This window comes from Anopheles maculipalpis, chromosome 3RL, assembly GCF_943734695.1.
Source record: "Anopheles maculipalpis chromosome 3RL, idAnoMacuDA_375_x, whole genome shotgun sequence".
NCBI lineage: Eukaryota > Metazoa > Arthropoda > Insecta > Diptera > Culicidae > Anopheles > Anopheles maculipalpis.
In genome coordinates, this window is record NC_064872.1 from 50,703,122 (window position 1) to 50,722,752 (window position 19,631).

The 19,631-nt window shown below is 42.2% G+C and overlaps 1 protein-coding gene across 1 annotated transcript in view; it reads right to left on the reverse strand.

Annotated features, from left to right (window-relative positions):
- Window positions 1-12,313: 12,313 nt before the first annotated feature.
- LOC126561688 (uncharacterized) overlaps window positions 12,314-19,631 on the reverse strand; it is a 46,335-nt gene continuing 39,017 nt past the window's right edge. The window contains exons 4-8 of the mRNA XM_050217982.1: window positions 16,002-16,054; window positions 14,074-14,143; window positions 13,496-13,993; window positions 12,693-13,409; window positions 12,314-12,612 (exon numbers count right to left, since the gene is read on the reverse strand). Coding sequence (XP_050073939.1) covers window positions 12,526-12,612; window positions 12,693-13,409; window positions 13,496-13,993; window positions 14,074-14,143; window positions 16,002-16,054 — 1,425 coding nt within the window. The 3' untranslated portion in view covers window positions 12,314-12,525. The remainder of the gene's footprint in view (window positions 12,613-12,692; window positions 13,410-13,495; window positions 13,994-14,073; window positions 14,144-16,001; window positions 16,055-19,631) is intronic.

The window sequence follows — 19,631 nt, forward strand, 5'->3', positions numbered from 1 at the left end:
AACAATGCTCAACGATGCGTACGTGTTCGAGACGTGTCTTGTGAAATGGATAATTAATCACTGTCATAAAAAAGCCTGTCGGCGTGGCGTTAAAGCGGTTTCTACGCTGTGAAAACAACCACTGTTCGAAGTAATTATTTAACGCTCAAAGATGACGTAAAGTTCAATCGTTATTATTACCCTGCCGATGCTTTATGACCGTTGGATGATTTTGAATGGGAAGTGGTTTCAGTGCCTTTGTCAGGATTTAGCATCCTTGCAATTCCTTTGATGATCAATCACATTGAAACGATTCGTCAACAGCCTACGTTGAATGTCTGCACTGTTAACTCATTCCTATTATTTCGCAGTGTGTAAAATATATGACGGTCAATGTAGTTAGATTAAGACATAGAGCCTTTGCAGGATAAGGGTAGCGGACATTTGAGCAAGAGTGCCACATTAGGCAATTTTTACTACAACTACTAATACACATTACTACAATTTGCTTTCATCTGTTTTTAAAAAGTTGACTATGCGTTCATTGTCATCTTGCATTTATTTATTCATTTCATAATTTGTCATAGAAAAGATAAATGCAAAAATATCAACTTTGAAGAACGTCCTGGCCGCAGTGCTAAAATATCTATTTTATGAATGCGTTGAAAATTGTCAAAAATGTGATAACTTCTTGTGATTTTACTTACTACTACCTACTTACCCACTTACTTACTTGTCAGACGCTAAAACCCCCTTCGCGGTCTTGGTCTGCTGCAATCTTCTGCATGTCCATTTTCCCAGCCTTTCTGATGGAGACATCAACGCCATCAGACCATCTCAATTTGGGCCTACCCCGCTTCCTTCGCCCATGTGGACGACCTAAACAGATTTTATGGGCTGTGTCGTCCGGCGTCATTCTAATGACATGACCAGCCCATCGGAGCCTGCCAAGTATAATACACTGTACGATAGTGAGTTATGGGGCGTCCATGAATTGCTTTGAATTACGTAATATAACTTTAAAAAATTAATTTTATGATCCTTGGTCCAATGTCTCATCGCTCTGTGTATCATATGTTTTTGTTAGAGTAAAAAAAATACAACTTCTTGCCGTGTAAAGACCAACGCCACTGTCGTTTCTAACACAGAACCGATCATGTTGCGTAATATCTCGCATAAAAAGTTTTGATGGCGGGGGGTGGAGGCCCTGTCAGAGTTTCGTTTTGTTACGATAGGGTGGGAGGGGGTCAAAAAATCCCGATTTTACCGTTACGTAATTTGTGACTGCGGCTTATTCGTACAGTTCGTAGAGCGCGTCATTGTACTGGCTTCGTCCTTCCACACATACGGCCGAAAATCCTTCTGAGCATCTTCCTAACAAACTCGGTTAAGAGGGTTTCGTCAATTTTAGTTAGAGTCCACTTCTCAGAGGCGTGTGTGAGTACTCGGACAATAAAAGTTCTATATAAACCTAGCTCAGGTCGTCGCAACAGGCGTTATAAGTAGAACAGATTCGTCGGACGAGCGAGACGTCGGACGAAAAGTCGGACGAGTGAGAGGTAATCAACAGGTGGAAGTGGTACTTCGACAGACTCCGTAACGGAGCAGATTTAGGAGGCACCGAACTAGGCGCAGGAAGCAGAGGAGTGCAGAACTTCGACAGCTAGCATGACGATGACCGGGTACCCCGCCATCCCTGGAAGAAGTCATCAGTGCCATCAAACAGCTGAACTGCAACAAATCAGCTGGCAGCGATGGGCTGGTGGCCGAACTGTTCAAGATGGGTCCGGAGAGGTTTTCCGCCATCATGCATCGGCTGATGGTTAAGATTTGGGATCAGGAAGAACTACCCGAAACTGGGTGTCATACACGCGGTGTACAAAAAGGGCGACAGGATGGACCATCACAGTCCTGAATGCTGCCTATAAGATCCTGTCCCGAATACTCTTCTGCAGACTGGAGCCCCTTGCGACAGATTTCGTCGAGAGCTACCAAGCTGGATTTGTCGGAGGCAAATCGACAACCGACTAAATCTTTACTCAACGGCAGATCCTCCTAAAATGCCGGGAGCACCAGATCCCTACACACCACCTGTTCATTGACTTCAAGGCGGTCTACGATACCATAGATCGGACCGAACTACGGAACACCATGCAGCAGTACGGATTTCCTGGGAAGCTGGTACGGCTGCTAAAGGCCACTATGGACGGGGTGCAGTGCAGGGTGAGAGTTTCGAGCATGCTGTCGGAATCGTTCGAATCTCACCGGGGTCTGACGCAAGGAGACGGACTCTCCTGTTTGTTGTTCAACATCGCTCTGGAGGGTGTCATGCGAAGCGCAGGCTTCGACATCCGGGGCACGATTTTCATCCGATCTCTCCGATTTCTTGGCTTCGCGGATGACATCGACATCATCGGACGGACAACTGTGGCGGTGTGCGAGGCGTACACCCGACTGAAACGCGAGGCAGCAAGAATTGGATTGATGATCAATGCGACGAAGACGAAATACCTGATTGCCGGAGGCTCTGATCGTGATAGATCCCGGCAGGGAAGCAGCGTGTTAGTCGCTGGCGACAACTTCGAGGTGGTAGAGGAGTTTTGCTACCATGGTACGATCGTAACTTCGAACAACAACGTAAGAAGCGAAATCCGAAGACGCATTGTTCAGGGGAATCGTGCCCACTACGGACTCCACAAACTCCTGCGATCCAGAAGACTCCAACAACACACGAAATGTACGATTTACCGCACCTTGATACGTCCGGTAGTCCTCTACAGGTACGAGTCTTGGACTATGCTGACGGAGGACGCCTCGCCATTTTCGAACGGTGCGGTGTGTGCGAGCAGGGTATGTGGCGAAGGAGAATGAACCACGAGCTAGCTGAGCTGTTTGGCGGTTCTGATATCCTGACGGTAGTTAAAGCCGGAAGGATACGCTGGCTGGGGCACGTGATAAGCATGCCGGACTCATGCCCCACAAAGATGTTTGTCGTCAGCGACCCGTTCGGCAGGAGCACAGCGAGCTCGGTAGCTGGATCAAGTGGAGTCTTACCTGTCGGAGATTGGATGCAGCGTTGGATGGAGAGCTGCAGCCCTAGACCGGGTTTCCTGGAAACTAATTGGAGACCTGGTCATGTCGACACGACGTACTCAATCATGAGCACGCCAAGAAGAAAAATAAGAAGAAGAAGAAGAAGAAAAGGCTCCCGCACACATTAGAAAGACTGACCTTTGACCTGAAATAGGTGAAGTATTGGACGACCGCGAAGCTGCGTCCACCTATCCGCACGACACACCTGCGTGAATGTTCGCAGGGCTGCTAGTGGTGCCACCATCAATCTGGTTTTTACGTAGCATTAAACCAATGATGTCATCTATGTCATCAGCGTACGCCAGGATTTGGATTGACTTGTCGAACATGGTCCCCGAAGATTCCACCTCCGAGTCACGGATGGCCCTCTCAAGCGCTAGGTTGAAGAGTAGACAGGCTGTCCCATCTCCATGCCGCAGACCCTTGGTAACAAAGGGCCCCGAAAGTTTTCTATTCACCATTTTCCATTTGTACTAGTCTGGTAAGTTTAACTGGGATTCCAATTGGGCTCACTGCTTCGCACAGTCTTACCCTAGCTATGCTATCGTATGCGGCCTTGAAGTCGATGAAGATATGGAAAGATCCGCCATCTTCTCCAAGATCTGCTGCAATGTGAAGATTTTATCCGTTGTAGGTTTTCCGTTTCGCGATCCACTCTGATACTTTCCAACTGTCTCTTCTATATATATTTTGAATATTTTGACTTTGATACCCCTGTAGCTGCTGCATTCTAGCTTATCTCCCGTCTTGTATATGGGATAGATGATACCAAGTTTCCAATCACAAAGCATCGATTCGCCATCTCATGCCTCAGTAATAACTCGATGAATCTCCTGTTCTAGTGCTGCACTGCCGTTTTTTTATCAGTTTATTCCGTTGGTGCATAAAATCATCTAAATTTATTAAATTTGGAAAATCAAATGAGGTGTTACACTAGCATGTGTTACGGATAAATGTGGTTCATCAATTCTTCCTCTCGTTGTGCATCTTTAAGCTGGACTAAGGAGTCGACTCGTTGGGTTTCAAGTATTTGACGTGTGTTATCAATAAAGCTAAGTATTTCTAAGCGGATTGTGTCACCTAAGTGCTCATTCTCGCGGCCTATTCCATTCCACAGCCGCTAACCATCTTTTTTGGGACCTAGCCCTCAAATAGTATAAACCATCCTGCTTCATTGTGAACTAGTGATGAAAAAAAAACGGATTGGAATCTGGGATTTTATCCCTAGTCGGATCGGTTGGGATGCGAATTCCTATCCCGAATTGAAAGCTCTAGGCTGTGAACAACAACAGTTTTTTATAGCTCTATTCTCAATAAAATCTACTTAAAGTCCGTGGAACGCTTGCCCTAAACATTGGTGACTCTTTTGCCCTAGAAGTTATTTTATTTTAAAATGCATATTTTTTGTGAAAAAATAATTGATTTTTCAACTGTTCCCTCCAATCGACTTCTTTTTGTCTCTATTTTGTCCTGTAATTCAAAGCTTTTTTTGTTGTTTCTTGGTGTTTTGAGAGCTTATTTGATGTGGGTAACATGTTACAATATTATCAATTTTGTTGAGCAGCAGAAAAAAGATGATAAATTTGTATTCATTTAGATACATGCTCTCAGTTGGTCGTTTAATTGAATTTCCGTACAATATAAAAAAACCCGTTTTATGAGCTGTATTAAGTTGTTAATTTAAATTTCAATATATTGTAGCGATAATAGCACAATACAACAAAATATTAGTTTACTACTGTAATTGTAAAGCTTTTTTTATTTAATAAATCTTGACTACAGTTTGTGCTTCTTCTGCTGTTATTGTTAAATGAAATCAAAATATTTCAGTTTTCACCTTTCTTCTGCTATCATTGAACATCGTTGACATGTACATAGCATTAATTATGGGTTATTCTAAAAAAAAAATGTTCATAAAAACTTTTCCTTTTACAGTTATTATCAACCAAACAACGGCTCCCATTGTTAAATAGCGAAAAAAGATTACGTACTAAAGCTTTTATTATAATTTTTTAAACACGTCTTTATCCCAGATGAACCCTTTCATTTATCTTTTTATGAAGTCCTCCTAATTCAAAACCCCAGAACGCATCTTTAGGCACACGCACATACCCTGTGACAGTAACACATTTTACATCCCCTTGATTAATGATCAGCTCTTTCGTCCCTCAGAAGCTGCATCATCAATTCCAAGTTTATGGTGGATAGGAAAAAAGAACAAACGGATAAAAAGGCTGGCAGTACAAAAGAAACGCAGCGCACCATTTTGCTATTGTAAGAAAAAAAGGATCATTATGCAATCGTGTCGTTGTAAGTAAAACAAGGAAGTCGTTATTCTAGAATGAAGAAACAACGTCTTAGTAGATTGGTCTTACATGTTGTAACAATCAAGAATTGTATCATTTTTGGGTTAAATACTTCAGTTTGATTCGGTTACATTCCTTCAAATAGTACAATCCAACGAATGAATTGCCCAGGCTGCTTTTCTGGGTCAAAACTTTAATTTTTTCCTTAGCAGTTCTTCTTTTTTCTTTTTGGCTTAACGACCTTTCTAAGGTCATGCCGGCCATCGAAATCACTACGGGGGACGGTCCGCCGGATGGGATTTGAACCCCGATCTTGCCGTTTGAAGACCGGCGCCGCTGTCGCCATAACTACCCAGCAGTTATTCCTTAGCAGTTGTAAGAGCCGATTTGGCGTGTTTTGTGCAATGTTAACCCAGAGAAGTACCTATGTATTCAACATCCCAATGCTCAATGCAGTTCTTTCTCAGTTTCTTTTAGGGAAAGTAATCTCTGCGGCTATTGGAGACAGCATCGAGGAACGATCGAGGATTATCATGTTTACCTTATCCTACGAAGTATTTTCTAAAACCACTGATAAACGGAATGCTATTTTCACTCAATGCTAACTGTCAAATCGTATTTCAGTTGTGTGAAATTAACTTTAACACGGCTTTAAGCATTGCTAAAATGATTTTTTTCTCAGAGCAACTATAATTTCAATTAACGACGCTGGCTTATGAACATTACACATCTGTGAATCTTTGCTGTCAATTTGGCTGTAATTTGATGATTTTTTTAGAGTTATTGTCGCTAGTAAGCCTTGAGAGCTTTTGTTTTTATAATGTTTTGGGTGTTATTTTACGATTCAGTAGTTTGAATCGGTTATTAAAAAATGTTATAAATTCATTTTGGCATTATTTTACCGATTGCATGACCCTTTTTACTGGTTTTTTCACGCATCTACAAATGAACAAATGACAGTTCTTATCGACCAGTGACATTTTTGTGTGTCTCGTCTGAAAACCAAGGGATCGAGAAACTTTGAGTTAACTGAAAAAGAATGTTTCAAATTAGTGAAACATGCTATCGTTTACAAAAGCTTTGACAAGTCCTATAGTTAGGTGACGTTTCCCTCTGAGTCTTTTATGGTAGTTTTTTTTTGCAAGTTTCTGCGATTGACTTCGGCCGATGACAATGACTATAAGTAGTAATATGCTCAAATAAGTAGTACTCTTCTTGGCTCAACGACCTTAGGGGTCATCGCCGGTCATCGCATGGCTGACTGGAAACTTGCTAATACGTAGGCTGCTATTTAAATTCCAGGCTTAATAATGAAAATGCAATTATTTATCATCAAAAATGGTTTTATTCTTTTGCAAAGTGTTCTCCAGCATGATTCATACACTTTTGCATGCGCTCAAACCAATTGTCGAAGCACTTTTTCCACTCTGATTGAGATACCTCCAAAACGTGATTTTTGAACGCAGCATCTTCGGGGGACAAAAATCGTTGACCACGCATTATTTTTCTTGATGTGCGCGAATGAAAAGAAGTCATTGGGTGCCAAGTCAGGGCTATAGGACGGATGACCCATCAATTCGACTTTTTATTTTAAAACTATATATTTTAAACATTTACCGAAATGATTCTACAAATCTATTATATGGATAGAAACCCCGTATGTGTGATGTTATGATATAATAATTAGAAATTAGAAACAATATGGCCAGGCCGTCCTTCCTGAAAAATAAAAAAATCGATGATTAATCGTAAAAAGGTTGAAGATTTCAATTTTCTCAAAAATATCGTTGATTTTTCATCCAAAAACTCACAATACAAAATAATAAGATAACATTTTCTCAACGCCATAACTAGTTCACGTTTGATTTAAGTTATAAAAAGCTACATGTCATATAATCATGCACTGTGAGTACAAAAAACAGAAACAAATACACATCAAACCACCTTACTCGACGAGGTGATTACAGTCATCCGAACAGCACGATCCTTTATTTTCTACCTCTAATGGAGTCGTAATTCCAACGTCCCCAAACGAGCGGCTGCTGTGTATTTAAATTGATTTACCTAATCGTTGCCTGTTTGGTTCGTTTCAGCACTTCCACATTCACGTTCCGGCACCGGCACACAACGTGTATAGAACGTCAGAAGCCGCTCTTGAAATGGATACATGTATTCGCAGCATAATGGGTTTTCCATTCGCAAGCACTCGCAGACTCGCAGACAAGCGACAACGACTTCATTGAAACGCGAAGGGACGCCTTAAATTGCGGGAGTCTTTTCGCAACCGGCTGAAAGGTCGCTGAGTCGGTAGATTCTTGATTAGCGGAGCTTGCCCCGACTCGCATGTTAACCTGTGTTAAGTCATCCGTGTGATAAGCTCTGGCCGGGCGCGTCCTTTTTCACTAAGCTTGTCGCCCTCGCAGGGTCGTCTACCGCAGCAGCATCCGTCACTGGTGATGTCGTATGACAGCAACACACGAAGCAAGACGCCGAGAGTACCGCCGTAAGCAAACGCATCTACTCCATCCTCGGTTCCGTCCGTCCGCTTTCAAGCACTTGTTAATGTAATGTAACCGGCTTTGGTTGAATGTCTCTTCAAACGTCAAAAAGCCAACCTTTCGGTTTGGGACTGAGAGTGTGTTTTATTCTTCGGGTTCGCACATCCGGACCCCAACTCAGCTGAGCACTGCTTAGACAGGAGCAGACCGGAAATGGGAGACAACGGGGCTTGGGTCCTCTTAAAGCTCAAGGACGATTATTAGCCGACTTTACTAGGGGGTGGACAGATTTTTCAGGATGCCATTTCATTTCTCGCTTCACAGTTTTTTGTCTCCCGATACCCACTAGCTGCTTGCCTCAGAACGCACTCTCCCTTACACACTCTTGTCCACTTATTTTCTCAGTTATTGAACTCATCAATCAACAAAGCAGAAGACAATTGATTAGCTTCCAAATCCAATTCGACCTATCGGCCTCAAACAGGCACACGTTAAGACTTAAATTGACCCAGTTTTATTGAGTGTTTCCGGTTCGTTCTGAGTTGCCCTAAGCTGTATCAAGTGTTGCAATTGTTACACCGCGTCTCACTTTGGGTTTCTTTTGTTTTACCTTCCACATGCACCAAGAAAAATCAGACAAAGCGAGACGGCAATTGAAACGTTGTGAGTTAATCAAATTTAACCCTAACAAACTGAGTATGAAATATGATTAATTTGCTTTGCAGAAAAAGGGTTCACCAAAAGGGTGTTGGTGAGATGAAAGGTTAGTTTACCGTTTTGACGAAAAGCGAAAATCCCTTGTTATAAGTGTTTAAAATTACATACAATTGTTTTCAAATTACCTAGCAAAGGCAAAGGCAAAGAATCTGAAACAATAGTCCGAGAAAACTTTCGACACTGCACAAATATTTATAAATTGTTAATTTTGCGTCAATATATTTTTATGTGATTTAAGTAGTAGTGTAGAAAAAAAGGAATTGTTGCTTATGAAAAGAAGCCCGTTATTGTTGTCATACTTGTTTTATTGGTGATGAACACTTATGAACGTTTAAACTTTAAGTTGATTTCAAGGTTTATCTCTTTTTTATCTGCCTTGTAAACGATAACTCATCCTCAAGTTCATGTTCAAAAATCAAATCAAATTTTTGTAACGGAAAAATTTGAATAAGGCTGTGAAAATAGCTAAAAATATAGCAAAGGATTGTATGCCTCATCGCACACAAGCTTTTTTTCATAAAGGACGGCCAGGCCGTATTGCTTGCACACAAGCTATTTATCGTTTGCAATTTTGTTACACAACTTTGCGTACAATTTATTAATCGCTCTCTCCTTGGTTATTTCAGTCTTTACAGATAAATAGAGCACGATTAATAAGGTGTATAAAATTCATTATACTTACATTTGCCACGCTTTCTTCTAATTACTTTAAAATTGCACCTTTGGTTTACTTTGTGCATGACGTTGATGTCGACTAGACCATTGTCGTCATCCACAGTTTTTCCAACCCGTGCATACCAATCAATGTTTTTTAAGGACCAGGTTACCGCATAGGTTTATTTTGATGGTTTTGTCATTTTAGCTGGTTGTTAGAGCTGTTTGGAGTCTGCCTTGGTAGTCGATAGGCACCTGAACCAGTGACGCCTTTGGAACTCGATGTGTATGTTACGACTGTAGGACTCGTTAGAGCTTTCTTTTACAAACGTTAAATATGATAAAGCGCCGATGAAATGTTTGCTCAATATTTTGTGTACATCGAATGCCAAATTGACAACAAAAAGGGTTAGATTTTTTGCATTAATTCCTTTAGCCAATGTGAGTTCGACAGCACTACTTTGGTGCCATACCAGTTGCATACAAATTCAAATTCATCTTGTAAGGTCCAGAGTTGTCAAACTCTTTGCGAACTACTCGGACGTACGCATACAGCGAGTGATTAAACCAGTCATACCAGAATAAATAGAATAAAATATGAAAATGATATGATTGTTAGCTAACAAGCTGTCATCAAAAGCACATTATACAATAAAACAATAGAACCAAGTCGAAGCTTTGTTGATTAGTTTGAAAAGGTTTTAATATTACTATCATGAAATTTTTCCACAAACCCTACACTTTTTTCGGTCCGCGAAGGCCATTCTAAATTTTCGATTTTTTTTTTTGCTACAGACATTCAATGTGTGCTCAAATGCCTGCACCAGCTTTATAACGTACCCGGTCGTATGAACCGCGCACCCTACTGCTCGTAGTCTGCGGCGTGTTTTGAAAGTTCGATATATAAATAGTAAAAGTCCCTCTAACTGGTCCTTACATAAGAAATTATTACAAAAGTAAATAGTGTATAATGCATTGCGTCGTCTCAGTACACGGGTTTCAACGTTTAGTATGTATACAAAGGAAACTCATAGAACATGTACAGCTCCACTTACAGAAGGAAAACACAAACGCTATTCCTCTTTCTTATTGATGTGTGCCTTATTGATTGTTGATATTTCGAAACTTTACCACGATTTGAAAACGAATAGTAGTAATGATACCACGCACAATGCTGGGTGTTGCCTAGCGTTTGTCCCGCGTATCTCTAACTTTAATTTTCCTACTAGCTTCCATGTGCCGAACGGTTTCATTCCCAAACTACACTGCTCTACACAACGACATGCATGCATATGTTTATGTGGTCTAGGTAATACAGTAAAATATTGTTCCTACAACCTGGGACAGTACAGACAGAGGGTGAGTGAATTCCGGTGACTACTAAGAACAAGTGTAATGACGGTACACGTTAACGGAAATATTGATTTGGAGTAAACGGTAGTAGTAACGGACTTTGATTTCGTTTGATTTCTATTCGGTTTAGTATTTGTTTCTTTTTTTCCCATAATCAATCCCATCTTCTAGTGACATTCTTTTTCCCTACCATTATTCGCAACACCCTAACACTTTTTTGTACCCTTTTGACGCGTTTTGTTTTCGATATTCTGCTCTTCCTATGTTGTTTAGTGTGTAACACACCCCAAAATTTTAATGTTTCCTATTTGATCTGCGCTAAGAAAATTCGTGCAATAAATGATCGCAACTAGTATGTATAGACAATGGTAAGATATGAAGAGCGAGAAGACGATAGAAATGCTAGCATACAATTTGGTTGTTATACATAGGTTTCACGTAAAACACTCACAGAGTAACACTATACGAAGCGAGCATGTTGTTGTCTTTCGGCAACAATCGATAATGTTCAATAGATTCCAGACAAAGGACATGCGTGAGAGTTGTCTTTGCAAAACTAATATAACAAGTAGCGATGATGTGCAAAAAGTTGGCAAAAACGTGGGGAAAATAAGCCGCGCATTATGCTTGTCCTGTAAAAATAGCAATATAATTATTCAACAACATCATTGATATGATCATCAAAGCATAGCGAACAAAGCATCTTCAAAACCATAGCAGAAAACACTTCCCCGACTAGTAGGTAAATAATGCTGTTCATTACTTTAACCTGGCGAGATTACAGAATGTTACTAAGTATGGTCGATGTTAAACAGATTGATGGTTAGTTAGTTACCGTGGGGGGGAAATAAGATAAATAACATTCTTTCAGGGTGTTACTCTTATTATCATAAGTTGTAAATTGCAATCGAGCAGAAGCTTTGTATTGTCCTGCATTGTTATTGGAACATTAATACCCTTTCTTTTGGAAATCACGCTGACATACTTTCTCCCAAGCGTGTCTCACAAAAGATCTTATACTTGTGGCTTCCTTTCCTTCCGCTCACAACCTTTCTTTTGCAATCATGATTTTGGTTCTGCCAGGGACTGCTTGTGTCAGGAGCCTTCAATCCTTTTCTGCTTATACAATGCGCGCGCGAAAGAAGTGCTGCAAAATTCTTATTGTCCAACAGTTTCAACCCTTTCGTGGTCTTCTACCAAAATAGAATATAATTAACTGTATACGCCCCGAATCAGTGTATGAGGTGAGACATCGGTGTTTGCTAGCAGTTTGTATTGCGTATCAGTGTGTGTGTGTGTCTGTGTCTTTGTGTCCATATCAGTACGGTTCAGCATATCTGAACTTCGAGAGGTTGCGCTGTATGTTTGTTCTTCATCTCTTCGCTTCGAGTTGTATGTTTTAAACGTATTATCACAAATGTTGTTATCTTATAGGCTAGCGTTTTCTGTACTATTTCTAAGTTTTACTTGCTTCAACACGTTATTTTGAGGAATCATCAACGTGGCCAAATACCACCACGTTAAGTAGCTTGTATGCCATGTTAGTGTTGCTTCCTTTACTATAATGCTATAAGGTGTTATATGGTTTCGTGTGTATGTATTACAAGTGTGTAAATGTGTATGTGTGTGTGTGTGTGTGTGTGCTTCCTATCGTTTTATCTCAAACATCGATCGAGAGGAAACACGCTATTGCTTCCTGTGTCATACAAAACCATTTACAACCAGTACTGGTGTATACATATATAAGTATAAGCACACGAGTAAAACGCTTGCTTTTCGTAACCTGACTAATTCGACATTATTTGTAAGTCTTGGGCATATATTTGGAACTTGTGCGGAGCAAGCACCTTGTATAGTTAGACCACTTTGCACTCGCTTTCTAAATACGCGAAAGACTATTACTCGGTAGAACAGACGACAATCGGCTAACTAGCAAAAGTCCTGCGAATCGGTACCGGTGGAGGCGATTTTAGTCTATCCTTTGCTCCAATCGGGACGGGAATGTGCGTTTCCTGTGTAAAATTGATAGCAAGTCATCAGTACAGTATGCTTCATTAAACTGTGCAAGTATTTACACCACATCATTACTTACATGCACACCGTTACCACGCTGTATTCGCCGCCATCCCGTACTTCTTCGCCAGGTTGGAGACGCTGGCGATTGAGTACGGTTGGATGCTGAGTTTTCCGCCTTTGGAGCGGTTTTCCCATTCAGCTGGTTGTGGCACGTGATCAGCACATCTTGTAGCAGATCGGCCGTGTTGAGCGATAGCGGAGGATTGCTGGTGACTGTACCTTTCACGACATCAGCTTCCAGCAACTTATTTCCCATATACCGACGATTTGGCGATTGCGGCAGAGATTGAGCCCCCTTCTTCGGTGACGTTGGCTGGCAAATAACAACCTCATCTTCCTCATCGATGGTTGTGGTTGCGCTACATGATAATGAGGATGTTGCCGGTAGCTGCAACTTTTCCGTTAATGCGTCACTCGATTCGCTAGACGAACAGCTGAGCACCTGCGCTCGTCCACCTTCGCTAGGTGTAGGACTTTGAGACAGTCTTTCATTCACATCCTCATCGCTGCTATCGCAAAGCACTCCCTTGATTGCATCTCGGGCTTCAAGCGTGCTGCTGCTCGTATCCTTCGACTCACTCGTGCTTAGATCTACACTGCTCTCGCCAACAGTGCCGCCCGCGGCCATTGGAGAGTGTAAGCTGCGCGTACTTCCGGACGTAAAACTGACTAGTCGATAAAAGTCACGAGTGAAATTCGTACACGCTACCTCTTCGTCTTCGGAGTACACAATCTGCAAGTAAAAACCACGGAAAGAAGCATGATTGACGACTATTGTTCATACCGCGCAATCGTTAGCAACATCAACAAACAACGCACCTGGTCATGTAGCAAGGCCGTAATGTCTTCAGTCTGCGTTTCCGCCGTTGTTAGAAAGCTGGAGTTCCATATCCATTCATGATTTTCCTCATCTAGCGCAGTGGCTAGCTCTTCCTGCGACATGCTCCAGTCCTCCATGTCGGCTGTGCAGGGTTCCGCCGACATCAGCCACTGTTCCGGCTCTTCGGGCAGCTCCTCCAGGTGTCCTTCTGCGGGCGGTTGTGGCTGACCCGAGCTCATCGTGCAGTATCCTTCATCTCGACTCTTTGCCGGACTGGCATGCGTGGTGACAAGTGCTGCATTCTGCGCTTCCAAGTCCCGCACACGGCTTTTCAGTATCGCCACCTCATCACGCAGACTATCCTCGGCTACGAGTGCATCCACCACCTTGCGCATGATGTCGTCCAGGCACGTTTCGTACTGCCGTACTCTTTGGTGTAGCGATTTATTCTCATTCTGCAACGCCATGAGACTGTTTTCTTGCTTCTGAAAGCGTACCTATGGAAGGAGGCATAACCGTTCATTAGTGTATTTATTCGCGCGCTCACAGCTTGCATGTCGTACGCCACACCACCCACCTGCAATGTTTTATGCTCTCGGCAAACTTGCATCGATTTTCGATCCTTTGTCTTCATCGCTTTGCTCATACTGTAATCGAAAATGGAAAACGGAAACATTAATTTAACAACATCTATATAACTTTGCAAACCACCGCCACCACTGCTGCCAAGTACGGTTTTGGGAACCCTTCGCTAATGGGACGGGAACGTATCACGGGGACGGGAACGTAGCAAAACTTCTTAAAGCTATCAACCCGGTCATTGAATGTTCAGGGTTCAGGATTAGTGCGCTATGGTAAATCCCGGAAAAAGGGCCGATCACCAAGGATACCAAATCACCACAAACTCTCGTCTGAAGAAGACTGCTTATGGCCTTCCGAAAAGATAGGGCAAGCAGCTCTTCTAGCACCCTCTGTTTTATGAGGAATTAAGCGTATCTATACGGATAAAATGTAACATTTAAACAACCCTAATTTCCTTCGGGGATATGAAAACAAACACAGATTCAACTAATTCCTTCTGGTAAGAAAGTTTCCGGACGCCGCCATTCAACAGTGCCAAAGGGAAAGAAGGAAAAGGGAAGTTTTAAATCGATAAAAAATTCATATCCTTATGCCAATACGGAATTATACGTGGCAGAGCATACAATTTAAAGAAATGGAGAACTCCTGTGCGTGGATCTTGATCGGTTTGACTGGGTACTGCTTCTTCGACTAATGCTCAGGTGGTTGCGATTCAATGCGAGCGTAGCATATATTTGCTAAAAAGATTACACTGCACACTGCTACCAGGCGGAAATTGGGAAGGACGGTCCTGGTCTGGGCAAACAAAGCCCAGAAGAAAAAGGGTTATATACAGAACGGCAACGATGACGATGATGATGGTGGGTGTTCTTCTGTCTCTCTCCAGTACCTAGTTTGCTTTTTCTAATCGTTTCACTGTACCGCAACCCATCCCGATGAGCTCGAAAAATGCGTCTTTGCAACAAAAAGTTTCCCTTCCGACCGATCTTCGCGCCTCTACGTTGAGAAGAAAGTCGCACATTTTCCTACTTCTTGCGAGAACATAAATCTCTTCCCAACCCCTGCAACTACCCCCAGTCCGTGTACCGAGAAAGATCTTCTATTAAAATCCTAGGTTAAACGGAAAACCCACAACCCAAACCCCTACCACTCTGCCACCCGCCGCAGGACTAACGAAGCACGCAGTCAAGTTTGTTTCCGCAGGTGACTTTTGACGACGAAAACCAGCTTTTCCCGAGGAAAGGAAAATTCCACATCCTCAGGGGCCAAATCGTTGGGCCCACTCGGAAAAAAAACCCTTCGAATACCTGTCTTTCTCTTCAAATACGGTGTCGGTGTGAATCAGTTGACAAAATAAAACCGCCCCATCTCGGGACAGGAAACAAACACAAAACCAAAACCTTCTTGCGCTATCGTATCCCGGCTCTCAGGGTCGTTTCGCTTTTCTTTCGAGACCGTGGCCCATACTCCCGCTTGCTTCGACAGCTACGCGCAGCTGGGATTTTCATATTTAGACAACTTATTATCAACGCCACGTAGAACAAAGAAAAAAGGGAAAGGTAAATATTTGCACGTTTTTTCGGCTTGTTGCTACCGGGTGAAACTAAACAATCGCGCAACGTTACCCCGCCGCCATCGTCGAGGGAGCATTTTTGCATCTGTGTGTCATCTTCATGCAACGCAGGTTTTGTTACTAAATTCGTTTGTTTTGTTTTAATAAATACGGAGGGGTTATTGTTTGCTGCGACTCTATACGACTAGGCACCGCAGAAAGAGCATAAGGAAAAGGGAAACATATGATAGAAATTTTTTGAATAATTTGGAGCAAAATACAGTAGTAGATTATTATCAGGAGTAGTTACTAATTTTTGTTTGTGATACCATTGTCTTTAAGTTAAAAAATTGTTAATGTTATATACTCACATTTCTAAATGCTCTTTTATCTCCTTTTCCAACGTTGGTGAGTTGCATTGACTCTGTAAATGAAAGAAAGACACATTATTAGCAAAATCGTAAAGTAAAGCCAAAAAGGTTCTAACATTCACTACTCGAGCGCACAATGTTGCTGTACCGTATAGCTATTTTATGACCGTGAATTCGTAGCTAGTGTTTTCATTTCACTTTACCAGCAAAGAGCTCATTTTCGAGTCGGAAATGAAACCTTCCCCAAACCAGATGTGCCGTCGTGAATGGAAAACTTTCGCATTCAATTAAAACCCAAACAAAGTGTCACACGGTATCGGTCGCAAGCTCGAAAATGGAATAAAAACAACCGGTGTCGGCCGCATCACATCGTACCATGACATGAAGGGAAATTCAATCGCAATCCTACTCATCACTACCGCATCAGTTTTGCTCCCCAGGCCCGCCCCAGCGTCACTCAGTAACCATTTTCGTAACGGTTTGATGGGGGGAGAGCATGGAAGAATTTAAATTCACTCCAGGAAGGAAAACTTCATCACAAAGACACAAGAGCCATTCGGAAGTCATCTTTGCGCAGGCCGACAACTACCACATTGCACCCTCCATCGTCGGTAGTAGTCATCATCATCATCATCACCATCATCGTCAAGCTCTGCAAAGCCTTCCCCACGAACAGAATGTTCTCCTGCGTTTATCTGTATCTTCCCCCTTTTGTTGTTTGGAGCATTTATGTCACTTTGACGTTCGCCACACTGATGGTTATAGGAGCTCTCACGCTGCTTGGTAGGCTATTCGTCGAATTATCCGTTAAATTAGAACCAAAGCGGTACGGAGTCTTATGGTGGGAAGTAAAAGCTTGAAAATTGTACTCTCCAATGCAACCCGAACCGCCACAGCTTTATGTACAGCAAAAAGGCTATTTCCAGCCGGTCCTTTTCATTTGATGTGCTATTGATGTTACTATGTGAAGCGAGCTTCGTCATTTTGCACCGAAGAAAAAGAAATTTTACGACGAATGCTACTGATGACCTTCCGATAACGGAAGAAAGGAAAACCGGGGGGAAAAAAGGCCGAACATAAACATCCAAAAACCTTTTCCCAATTATCTGCACACAGTGAGCAACCATTCAACGGAAACATCCAATCATTAGAGAATCTCTGATTGATTAGCAGCCGAAAAAAAAAGGAAGCGTTTTTGCACCCTTTTTGCAGGAAAAAATTCAACCCTAGGCAAAGGAATCACTGTTTGCCTACTTGAAATACCTTTTCAAGCAGTGATTTTCCGTTCGTGACGAGGAAAGAATCTACCAATACATCAATGAGTAGGCCCATTTTTTTCCTTCTTCTGAACATCCCACGTTTCGTCACCATTTCGTACACACTTTCCTCCCAAGGCCACGATGACGATGGCAAAATCGACCGGCCCTCTGAATCTCATCATCGTGTGTGCCAGCGATGGGCACACAGGAAACATTTTATTGGAAGGTTTGAAAATTTTCACGCACGTGTTCCATTCGCCTGTGACAGCGCGTTCCTCTTTCTGTCCCATTAGCACTGCCATTAAAGCAAAGCAAAGCGCGCCATGGAATAAAAATGCGTAAACACACATAAAAACAGGCAAACTTATACTTCGACGAATGTCATACGCGTGTCTCAGCAGCATAATGAAGCATAATTCTGTGCATATTTAACAGTCAAGCGACATCCATCAGTACATGCCACTCGCCCGTTCCCCGGGTCTTTTGTGTTGCTTGGGTGTATTATTTTTTCGAGATGGCTCCCTCTCCTGCAAGGGCTCTCAAAACATTGTTCTGCTATTCCATTTCAATGAAGCGATGAGTAATAGAACCAATCAGACGAAAAGCCACTAAGTGGCGCAAAGGATTAAGGCGTCCCCCATTTGGAACGGTATAATGTACCATTTCCGAAAATGCAATAAAATATGCCTACAATCAGAAATATGGCTCCATAAATAAATGTGGACAATTCAATTTAAAACTAAGCGTTTCACTGCCGTCTTCAGGAAAAAAAGCTAACTCCTTAAAGAAATTTTGCTGATAATATAAATAAAGGACTTTTCAGTTATTTTTTGTATTTCACAAAAAATAAACAAACAATTTAGCCCGAAGAGATTTGATTTTAAATTTTGACATTTAATTAAAAATAATGTTTGTATTGGTAAATAAAGAAAAATCTAAATATTGTAACTACAAGATCTTTTTTTATTTTCTAGCTTCTAAAACAACTTCATTTTGGATAGTTTCTAAAACGTTACTTCTATTTCCCTTATGCATGAGCATAGGGAATTTTTCATATTCTACTCACTTCCATGGCAAGCAATCGCAGCTTGTGTATTTTCCATCCACGCTGTGTAGTCGAAATTGTAGTTAGAAATCAAAATAATTCTTAGTCATCAATTATTCATTTTTGCTGCCACTAACGTTGTGTGGTCATCACGTTTTTTTTCCCTTTTTTCTAGCTGTGCCACACCACGTGACGGATGGTTCCTACCCATCATCATCTCCATTCGGCTGGATTGCACTTTTTGCTTTCTATGTGTTTGTACCATTTCCGGAACGCGTTGTAATTGGCCAGATTGTATGGTATTAGTCCTGATGCTCTGTTGTGGTGTTTTAGGATGTGTTTTTTTTTACCCGTTACAAGGAGTTCCCAGTAGATTGTTGTGTTGGTGTTATTGAAAATGCCCTCTTTTCACGAACAACATACCCCCGCGCCTTACGCCATCCCTGAATGTCCTGATAAGGTCATCCGACAGGGAAGTTTTTGTTACTCTATTCACTTGAACGCCTTCGCCCCAAAAACACCGAGCCGAGTCGAAGCGTCCGGTTGCAGAAGTCAGAATTGAAACGCCTATAACGAACGATATACCCAGTCGGGCAGTTGGGAAAACCCCCCCCCGAAACTAACGACGCACAAGTACGGAAAGTGAAATGACTCGAACGAAAAGCGCCCTGGGTGTGTTCGCTCCATTTGGCGCCAGTAAAGCACATTCATTTCGTTTTCATTAGCGAGACGACAACAGGACCTCAGTACAACTACACTGTCCCTGCACTGCTCTTGGTGCGTCTTACACAGGCCGGGGGATTTCCTTGGGCTTTGGTTTTTGGAAGGCAAGCGCAAGCTAAGGACGAGGGCGGACTTTGCGTTCGTCCGATCGGAACTCCCCTCGGTACGGTGAACGATTGGCGCCAGAAAGCGAACAGAGGATGTGTGTTCGTCAGTGGTAGTGATACCGACTCGTAACTCGCACTGACACCACCGACCGTTTCTTCGCCAGTTTAGGAACCTTTTTTTTTATTTCTTGGGCTTTGAAAAATCGTTTTCCACTCAATGTTACTTATGCAAAATCAATTACTTGGTAAACAGTGCTCCCGACCGGTAGGGTGAATTTGCAAAATTTCATAGCTTAGACTCTTCCTATCTGCAGGCGCCGGACGAGCAGAATATCGATATGAGAAGAGTGGAAAAACTGACATAAATTTGATGATACTTCGCTGCTACGTAGCGAGTAGCTGTCACATCACTCTACGCTCCCTTGCTAGTGAATTAATATTTAGCAGCAAACGCATTGTTTGTTACCGCTACCGGAAGAATACAGAACCGAAACAA